This window comes from Cinclus cinclus, chromosome 3 (genome assembly GCF_963662255.1).
Source record: "Cinclus cinclus chromosome 3, bCinCin1.1, whole genome shotgun sequence".
Taxonomy (NCBI): Eukaryota; Metazoa; Chordata; class Aves; order Passeriformes; family Cinclidae; genus Cinclus; species Cinclus cinclus.
Genome location: NC_085048.1, coordinates 257214 through 266689, shown reverse-complemented (window position 1 = coordinate 266689; position 9476 = coordinate 257214). Strand labels below are relative to the sequence as shown.

The 9476-nt window shown below is 64.3% G+C and overlaps 2 protein-coding genes across 2 annotated transcripts; both read left to right on the top strand.

Moving 5' to 3' along the window:
* The first annotated feature begins 621 nt into the window (after positions 1–621).
* DNAJC5G (DnaJ heat shock protein family (Hsp40) member C5 gamma) lies at positions 622–2257 on the top strand. Its single transcript, XM_062488327.1, has 4 exons — positions 622–747; positions 994–1207; positions 1373–1526; positions 2087–2257. Exons 1-4 carry the CDS (start codon positions 635–637, stop codon positions 2164–2166), a joined length of 561 nt encoding a protein of 186 aa, XP_062344311.1. The 5' UTR covers positions 622–634; the 3' UTR covers positions 2167–2257.
* Positions 2258–3608: 1351 nt separating this feature from the next.
* On the top strand, positions 3609–6665 carry TRIM54 (tripartite motif containing 54). Its single transcript, XM_062488325.1, has 10 exons — positions 3609–3776; positions 4209–4381; positions 4698–4869; positions 4945–5040; positions 5115–5348; positions 5552–5574; positions 5665–5789; positions 6130–6231; positions 6370–6408; positions 6606–6665. Exons 1-10 carry the CDS (start codon positions 3609–3611, stop codon positions 6614–6616), a joined length of 1143 nt encoding a protein of 380 aa, XP_062344309.1. The 3' UTR covers positions 6617–6665.
* Positions 6666–9476: the final 2811 nt, after the last annotated feature.

The following is a 9476-nucleotide window of genomic DNA, read 5'->3' as shown; positions in this document are numbered from 1 at the left end:
GCCGGGGCGGGCCGTGCCCGGTGTGCCCTGTTCCCGCCGTGCCCGGTGCCCGGTGTGCCCTGTTCCCACCGTGCCCGGTGCCGGGTGTGCCCTAGGCCGGGTGTGCCCTGTCCCCGCCGTGCCCGGTGCCGGGTGTGCCCTGTTCCCGCCGTGCCCGGTGCCGGGTGTGCCCTAGGCCGGGTGTGCCCTGTTCCCGCCGTGCCCGGTGCCGGGTGTGCCCTAGGCCGGGTGTGCCCTGTTCCCGCCGTGCCCGGTGCCGGGTGTGCCCTAGGCCGGGTGTGCCCTGTCCCCGCCGTGCCCGGTGCCGGGTGTGCCCTGTTCCCGCCGTGCCCGGTGCCGGGTGTGCCCTAGGCCGGGTGTGCCCTGTTCCCGCCGTGCCCGGTGCCGGGTGTGCCCTAGGCCGGGTGTGCCCTGTCCCCGCCGTGCCCGGTGCCGGGTGTGCCCTGTTCCCGCCGTGCCCGGTGCCGGGTGTGCCCTAGGCCGGGTGTGCCCTGTCCCCGCCGTGCCCTGTCCCGGGTCGCGGGCCGCGCCTGCGCAGAGCGCGGGCGGAAGCGGCGGCGGGCGGGGGCGGGCCGGTGGCGCTCGGTGCTGCGGGCGGGCCGGTGGCGCTCGGTGCTGCGTCCTCGGCGCGGCCATGGCGGAGCCCTCGCGGCCGCAGCGGAAGTTGTCCCGGGTCGGGGAGAGCCTGTACCGCGTGCTGGGGCTGCAGAAGGGCAGCTCCCCCGAGGAGATCAAGAAGGCTTATCGGTACGGGGGGGTCCGGTCGGGTCCGCGGGGTCGTCCTGGGAGCCCAGGCACGAGGGACCGTCCCGCGAACGCGGCCGGGTTCTCGTCCGAATGGTCCTGGTCCCATTCTGGCGGTCAGGGTCGGTTCCGGGAAACGAGGCTGTAACCCCGTGCCGGGGGTCCCGGTTCCGTGCCGGGGGTGTGGGTCTGTCCCGGTTCCGTGAGGCTGTGACCCCATGCCGGAGGTCCCCCCGCTGCACCCCACAGGAAGCTGGCTCTCAAGTACCATCCAGACAAGAACCCCGATGACCCGGCAGCAGCCGAGCGGTTCAAGGAGATCAACAGCGCCCACGCCACCCTGAGCGACGCGGACAAGCGGCGCCTGTATGACCAGTACGGCTCCCTTGGCCTCTACGTGGCCGAGCAGTTCGGCGATGATGCTGTCCGGCACTACTTCCTTATGTCCAAGTGGTGGTTCCAGGTGAGCCGGGCATCATCCGGCATCCACGGGGCTGGTGTTATGGGGCTGGCGGGTCAGGTATGCGTAGTGGTTTGCAGTCCTGGCAAACCCGGACTGGTTGGTGGTTTGGATGTCATGGGTGCCAGGGGCTTGTGTGGGCTCACAGCGCATCTGTCCGTGATGCAGGCACTCTTGCTGTGCTGCGGTGCCCTCACCTGCTGCTGCTGCTGCTGCTGCTGCTTCTTCTGCTGCGGGACATGCTGCCCGCCCAAGGAGGACGAGTCCTACAAGTATGTGGACCCCAAGGACCTGGAAGCACAGATGCGTGCAGAGGACGGCGGTAAGTCAGCCTAGAGCCCAGCTGCTGGGAGCACCTGTGTTTGCTTTATGGGGGCTCTGAGGTCTCCCTGTGTCCCATCCCATGTCCCATCTCATGTGAGGTACAGAGTTCTGGCTTAGGCCTTGGGTTGGTTTTAGCCACAGCTCTTACTTCCAACCAGCCCTTGGTGTTTCCTTTGTGGACCAGGGCTGGTGATGGTGACAGAGGGAGCCGCTGTGTGGGCCGTGGGTGTACCTTCTCCTTCCCTCTGGACAAAGGCCCCCTGTACAGGCCTGAAGCATAGAGACCCTTGGGCCTGTGCCCTTTGGGGCACAGAGTATGGGAAGAGCAGCTGTGCTCCCGGCCAGCTCTGTTCCCTGGCACTAGCCATACTGGTGTCAGGGGGGTTGGATGACTCCTGCAGATTTCTGTGGGGTCTGGGCACTCCCTCGCAGCCCAGCTCTGGCCACGGGTGTGGGAGCTTTGGGCTGTGGGAGCCCTTGTGGGGCTGCTGTGAGATTCCTGGTCACTGGCAGCACAGGATGGGGCTGAGCCACTGATCTGCAGCTCTTCCTTTCCAGATCCTCAGATCCCTGTTGTAGCACAGCCCCCACCTGCCAGCACAGAGCCGCTGCCAGCCAGCACCAGGAGTGATGCCTGAGGCCGGCCCCATCCTGCCGACTCCCCCAGGACCTGGGGCAGGGATTCTCCTTTGGGACTGTCACTTTTTGGGACCGTGGTCCCGCCCTACCCCCCCCCCGACTGGCTCATCAGCCTCGGGAGGGATAGAATCTCAGGTTAATTTGACCAGCATCAATGCACAGGCTCCTGGGCCCCTGCTCGAGCTCCAGGGCAATGCCCCTGCGTCCCAGCACTGGTGGTGGCAGTAGCCTGGAGACCGTGCTGCTGCGGCCCCCTTTAGTGCCTTGCCTGTGCCCCTGCCAGGCACTGAGCACCAGGCACGAGCAGAGATGCTCCAGGCCGAGCTCTGTGGCTCACGCCAGGGAGCTGAGCGTGTCCAAGACCATTAGCACTGTAAGCTCTGGGGCTGGGCTGAGCCCGCTGCCCCCTCATGCCACCCTCCCGATGGGTGCTGGGTGCCAAACGCTGCTGTGGGGTTGGGGTGCTTCTATCTGTACCCCTTTCCTCTGCCCTCTGGGTTTGTCTGGGTTTTTGTGGGCACCATTAAAGGCTGACGGGAGGGGAGTGTGTGCATGCCTGGGCTCTGTCTGTGGCTGCCAGAGCACCTGGCAGCATGATGTGCTTCTGCCCGGTGTGGTCTGTGCTGGGGGCTGTGTCCATGGATCCTGCGGGGTGGTGAGACTGCCTGGGGTGTGCAGTAGGCAGGTCATGTCCTGTGTGGCGTGGTCATGTTGAGTGAACGTCACTTGTCTCCTGTCACCCACCTGGTCCCACTTTCTGTCCCCTGATGCTGGCTCCCACAGGCTCTGCTCCTCCCATTCGTTGCTGCTGCAGTCCTGGAGCCCTGCCGAGGGCCAGGACTGACAGGGATGGGACCGAGCGGGACACAGTGAGCTGCTTGCCCTTTCTTCCCATCTCTGGTCACTGCCTCTGCCTGCAGCTGCATGGGCTCTGCCTCACTCCCTAAATATAGACAGGGTGCCAGGGTGAGTGAGGATGGTCTGTCCTGGCACCAGCTCCTCCACCCTGCTGTTCGGGGGGGCTGGCACTGGGCTGGGGCTGTGAGATCTTGGGGGACCCCAATCTTTCCCAGCCCTGCTGCCTGCAGAGGGGGGCACAGACTCCTCAGCGTGGCTGCCAGCCCTGCAGCCCCTGCACCAGCCAGTTCCGGTCCCCCAGAACCTCGGGCACTCCTCCCCGCTCAGAGGGATCAGCGGTCCCGAAATTCAGTCGGTCCCAAGGCATCAGCCGGTCCCGGTACCAGCCGGTCCCGAGGGGTGGGCAGGAACGGTGACTCAGTGTCACCCGACGCCGCCGACAGCTGCGGCCCCGGCGGGGCGGGGGCGGCTAAAATTAGCGCCGGGGGCCGGGGCCGGGGCCGAAACAAAGCGGGCACCGGGCAGCCGGAGCGGAGCCGCAGGACAGAGCCGGGACGGGCCGGGACGGGCCAGAACCGTGGCCATGAACTTCGCGGTAGGGCTGAAGCCGCTTCTGGCGGAGGCGCGGAGCATGGAGAGCCTGGAGAAGCAGCTCATCTGCCCCATCTGCCTGGAGATGTTCTCCAAGCCCGTGGTCATCCTGCCCTGCCAGCACAACCTCTGCCGCAAGTGCGCCAACGACGTCTTCCAGGTGGGACCCTCCCCCGGTGGGGCGGGGGGAGGCGCCGGGACCTCCGTCCCCAGGACCCCAGTCCGGCCCCGTCATCCCGGGGTCCCCGGCCAGCGAGGCGGAGGAGCGGGGGGCGCCAGGAGCACCGGGATCCTCTTCACAGGGGGGCCTGGTCCGGCACCGGGAATCCCGGCTCCGGGACCAGGCACTGAGACCGGTGCCGCTCTCGGCTGGCGGGGACGGTGAACGGGAGGCAGGGGCCGTGTATGTGTCCTTGTGCCTGTCCACGCCTGTGTCCGTGCTCTTGCCCTTCTCCATCTCTGTCTTCGTGCCCGTGTCCGTGCCCGGGTCCGTGCCGGGGTGCTGTGGGGCGCAGATCCGTGCGGAGGGGAGGTGCCGGGGGTGCCGGGGGTGCGGGGTGCTGCCGCCGTGACCCCTCGCGTACCCCCCCAGGCCTCCAACCCGCTGTGGCAGTCTCGGGGCTCCAGCGCGGTGCCGTCGGGCGGGCGGTTCCGGTGCCCGTCGTGCCGGCACGAGGTGGTGCTGGACCGGCACGGGGTGTACGGATTGCAGCGGAACCTGCTCGTGGAGAACATCATCGACATCTACAAACAGGAGTCGGCCCGGTCCGGAGGCGCGGGGATCCCGGGGCGGGGGGGCGAGACCTGCGGGTGGCAGCGAGCCCACCGAGAGGGCTGAGGGTGGGGGGCATCCCACAGGAACTGGGGAGTCATGGGGCCCATGCAGGACCAGGGAATATCCTTGGGGTTGGGGGTGTCTCCACGGCCAGGGGTGTTTCTGGTGCCGGGAATGTCCCTGGGGTTGAAGGGTCCCTGGGAGCCAGAGGTGTCTCTAAGGCTGGGCAGGTCTTGGGGCCAGTGCTGGCTCTGGGGTGTCTCTGGGGGCCGGGGTGTCCATCTGACACCCCCAAACCCCATGCAGACCCCTCCATGCCAAGGCTGAGCAGCACCTCATGTGTGAGGAGCACGAGGACGAGCGGATCAACATCTACTGCCTGCGCTGCGAGGCGCCCACCTGCTCCCTGTGCAAGGTGTTTGGGGCGCACAAGGACTGCGAGGTGGCCCCGCTGCCAGCTGTCTACCAGCGCCAGAAGGTGGGAGCCCCTGGGGTCTTGGGGGACCGGAGGTACTTACACAGCCACCCTCACACCCAAGCCCTCTCCTCCCAGAGCGAGCTCAGCGACGGCATCGCCATGCTGGTGGCGGGGAACGACCGGATCCAGGCCATCATCACACAGATGGAGGAGATCTGCCACACCATCGAGGTTGGGACTGAGGGGTCCAGCCCCGGGGCTGTCCTGGGGGGGACACGGTGCAGCCCCTGACTCCCGTCCCGCAGGAGAATGGCCGGCGGCAGAAGCAGCACGTGGGGCTGCGGTTCGACGCGCTGTACGGGATCCTGGAGGAGCGCAAGAAAGAGCTGCTGCAGAGCATCGCGGCCGAGCAGGAGGCCAAGCTGCAGCGTGTCCGTGGGCTCATCCGCCAGTATGGAGACCACCTGGAGGCCTCCTCCAAACTGGTGGAGTCAGCCATCCAGGCCATGGAGGAGCCCCAGATGGCCCTGTACCTGCAGGTTCTGCCAGGGGAATAGGGGGAGAAGGGGATGGAGGGGGCTGGGACTGCCCTGGGGCTGTGTGGTAGTGCCATGGTTCCCTGAGGGGCGGCGGGCTGTGCTCACCCAAAAGGATCTGCAGGTGCCCCTGGGATGTGCAGGGGTGGACCTGTGGTGGGGGTGATGTCTAGGAGACACTGATCCCTCCTTGCTTTCCTTCACAGCACTCCAAGGAACTCCTGAAAAAGTGAGTGGGGAGTATGGGGGCAAAAGGCCTGTGGCTGCTGGCCCTCTGGGTTCTGGACCCTGCAGCTCCCAGGGTGTCTCTGCCCTGCAGGATCACAGACATGTCCAAGGCATCAATGAGCAGCTGCCCTGAGCCTGGCTACGAGAATATGGACCACTTCTCCATCAATGTGGATTATGTGGCTGAGATGCTGAGGACCATTGAGTTCCAGACAGGTGCCTGCACTGGGGATATTGCTGCTGTCCCGAGGGGGCACTGGGGATGCCTGGGGTGCCCAGCCCTCAGACAAGCAGAGCCCCCCTTGCCACATGCCCTGTGTGGAGATCCCACACAGGACTGGGGATGTGACCCCCACCCTTAGCACTACCCAGGGACCTTGGAGGGTCACTCCTGCCCCAGGCTCTCTCTCCCTGGTTCCCACACTGGGCTGGTCACATTCCTCCCGGGAACACCCTGGAGTGTCCTGCTTGGTCACCTCCCTCCTGGCGTGTCCTGGTGTATCCCCATGATGCGGGAGGGAGGGAAGGTCCCAGCTGAGCTGTCCCCTGCCCACAGAACCACTGGGTGAGGATGAGGGTGATGGACCTGGGGACGGCAGTGAGGCTGCAACGGATGAGGAGCGGCTGGACAGCCTGGAGGTGCCCGAAGCTGCTGAAGGTGAGTGCATGCCGTGGCGGCCCCATGCCCAGTGCCCCGTCCAGTGCCATGCCTGCTTGTCTGTGCCATAGTCCACGTGTGGCAGCATGGGTCCCTCAGGGTGCCAGGGTCGATCTTGTTCCCTCTTTCCCTCTGCAGATGTGGGGCTGAGGCAGAAGCCAGCGAGTTCTCCCCATGGTGAGACCCCCATGGGGAGTGAGATGGGCACAGCCATGGGGTGCTGTGGGGCAGAAGAGACACCCCCTGGGAATGGGGATGAGGATGTGGATGGGAAGGTCACACCTCAGGTTCCCCCCAGGCCATCCTGTCTCCCTGCTGCAGGGAGTGGGAAGGGAGTCCCAGGGTCACAGGGCTGAGGCTTCTTTTCTGCGCAGGTCAGCACTGAAGTGAAGCCACGGGGTAATGCTGGCATGTCCTCAGCTATGGCTGTCCCTGTCACCCCCGCCCTGGCTAGGGCCATCCCTGGCACTCTCAGGCGAGCCCCATCCCTGCTGCTGGAATTCCCCAAATGGGCGCTGGCCCTCTCTAACATTAAAAGAGTGTGAGGACACGTTCTCCCGTGTGGTCTGTGGGCGGGCTGGAGGCGGGGGTCGCCCCAGAGCAGCTCCGCTCGGCCCCGCTGGGTCAAGCCCAGCGCAGCCCCTGCCCCGTCACCCCAGCAGCGCCCCCAGGACCTCAGGCAAGGGGCTGAGACCCCAGAGCCCGACTCGGGCGCTTTGGGCTGTGGGCCCCGTGAGCTCTGCTCCTGCTGGGCGAGGACGCTCAGGTGGCCCCATCCCGCCGCCCCCGTCCGGGTGCCCGCGGCGGCACCGTCCCCTGCGCGCTCCGAGCAAACGGTGCCGGGACGAGCTGGCTGAGTACACGCACAGCCACATCAGCGCTGGGTCGGGCCCGCGGCCCCGAGCCCCGCAGGGTCCCCCGGGACGGCCGCGGCTGCCGTGGCTGCGTCACCGCCTCTCCCGGTCGCCATGGCGGCGCGGCCGGTGATGCACATGGCCGGCGGTCCTCGGGCTGGACGGGTCCCCTGGGGCTGGGCTCCGCGGGGAGGGCCCGCGGCCCCGTCCTGCCCAGCCGGGGGACACCGAGGGCTGAGCCCTGGGGGCCCCCCAGCAGCCGGCGCACGGCGACAGCCACGGTGACAAACGGGACATCTCCGCTCTCGGGTCCCGAGCTGCCGCTCCGAGCACAGGCGATGTGGCTGCCGGCGGACCAGCCCCGGGGCCCAGCCCAGCTGCTCCTTCACACACCAGAACCAGCACCAGAACCAGTACCAGAGCCAGAATCAGCACCAGAACCAGCACCAGCACCAGCTGCTCCCCACCATTCTGTGCTCCTTCCCACACCAGAAACGTGCCCGGCAGGCCTTGGGTGATCCCTGGGGAGCACGAGGGGCTGTGGCTTCCCCATGCCTGCACCAGACTTTTGTGGATGCAGCATTTGCCTCCTCCCCCCTCCTCAGGGATGTTCCCTTGTCGCCGTCACCCTGCGGAGGTGACCGAGGGGGACTCTCAGGCACTCAGCAGCTCCTCAGCTGGGTGCCATGGGTGCCACCCCGGTGCTTGAGATATTTCAGGAGCGCCCCACCTTAGTTCTCTTCTGTTCTGGGCAATTCTGTACCTTGTGCTTTGTGTCCAGGTGCTCATCCCCTGACACTGCCCTCCCAAAGCAGCCTGGCCTCTGGACAGCCCCCTGGAATTTGCTGGTGCCTCTGCTTGTCTGGTTACATTGTACCCCCACCTGAGATTTCAGGAAGAGGTGATCTGTGCTCTGGGCATGGATTCTATCACACAGCCTGCTCCAGCTGCTGTTCAAGGGTGTCTCCAAGAACCATCATTATTTCTCTTTATTCTTCTCCATAACTATGCTTCCAAAGGCCTTTTTCTCCATGAGGGGCATAATGTTAACATACCTAAAGAATGTCTTTTCACTTTCTTGCCCAAAAGCAGGTGGGTTGTCCACTTACTGTCATCACTTACCCAACTGTGTGTCCCGTTTGTGGGATTTTGTCCATTTTATTGGTTTTGTATCGGGTTTGTGTGGCAAGGTTTTGGTAGTGGGGAGATTACAGGGGCAACCTCTGTGAGAAGCTGACAGAAGCTTCCCCCAATATCTGAGAGAGCCAAAGCCAGCTGGCTCCAGGATGGACCTGCTGCTGGCCAAGGCAGAGTCCATCAGTGATGGTGGTAACACCTCAGGGATAATGTATTTAAGGAGAAAAAAAAGTTCTTGTGTAGAGGTAATTGCAGCCAGAAATGATTGACAGTATGTGAGAGCAGCAGCCCTGGAGCCTCTCAGGACAGTGCAGAAGGAAGGAAAGGAGGTGCCCTGGGTGCTGGAGCAGGGATTGTCCTGCTGCCTGGGGGTGCCCAGGGGCAGCAGCGACCCAAGCCAGAGCAGCTGGGTGCCCACAGGAGTCTGTGACCCCGTGGGAAGCCCATGCTGGAGCAGGGACCTCTGGTCCTGTGCGGAGAGGAGCCCAGGCTGGAGCAGGTTTTGGGCAGGACCTGTGGCCCTGTGGGGGACTCAAGCTGGAACAGTTCTGGAGGGACTGTCCCCATGGAAGGGACACACAGTGGAGCAGCTTGTGGAGAGCCACAGCCCACGGGAAGGAGTCAGCTGGAGGAACCTGCAGAGTCTCCTTCCCACACTGGAGCAGGGCAAGGACTCCTCTCCCTGAGAAGGAACCATATGGAGAACTGCCTGTAACCCCCATTCCTGTCTCACTGCACCACTGGAAGGGAAGAGGGGGAGAACTGGAAATAAAGCTAAGCTTGGGATGGAGGGAGGGATGAGGGGAAGGTGTTTTTGGGATTTGTTTTACTTCTTGTTACCCTACTCTGATTTGATTGGTAATAAGTTAATTTTCCCGAATCAAGTCTGCTTTGCCCATGACAATAAGTGATGAGCATTCTCTGTCCTTATCCTGGGCCATGAGCTTTGCTCATCCTTCTCTTCCCTGCCCAAGTCAGGGGGAGGGCGATGGAGCAGCTTTGGTGGGCACCTGGTGTCCAGCCAGGGTCAGTCCATCACACATAATGCCAATTACCTTCCTCTTGTCTTCTGTTAAACCCATGAAAAATCCTCATAAGGTTTTGGGACTTAAGGAGCAATACCAGATTTAGATCTAAGATTAAAATTCCCCAATCCAAAGGGTCCTGCAGTGTTTGGGACACTGGGAAGCCCAGCACTTTTACTGCTGGAGTTTGAATTTTCCTGATGATTGGGCAAGCTGTAAAGTACCAACA

Excerpts from the sequence above, each read along its gene's own strand:
- DNAJC5G (XM_062488327.1), top strand. The coding sequence starts at position 635 with ATGGCGGAGCCCTCGCGGCCGCAGCGGAAGTTGTCCCGGGTCGGGGAG. Across the intron at positions 748-993 it reads GAGATCAAGAAGGCTTATCG|GAAGCTGGCTCTCAAGTACC; the intron begins GTACGGGGGGGT and ends TGCACCCCACAG. Across the intron at positions 1,208-1,372 it reads TGTCCAAGTGGTGGTTCCAG|GCACTCTTGCTGTGCTGCGG; the intron begins GTGAGCCGGGCA and ends TCCGTGATGCAG.
- TRIM54 (XM_062488325.1), top strand. The coding sequence starts at position 3,609 with ATGAACTTCGCGGTAGGGCTGAAGCCGCTTCTGGCGGAGGCGCGGAGC. Across the intron at positions 3,777-4,208 it reads GCGCCAACGACGTCTTCCAG|GCCTCCAACCCGCTGTGGCA; the intron begins GTGGGACCCTCC and ends GTACCCCCCCAG. Across the intron at positions 4,870-4,944 it reads CTGTCTACCAGCGCCAGAAG|AGCGAGCTCAGCGACGGCAT; the intron begins GTGGGAGCCCCT and ends CTCTCCTCCCAG.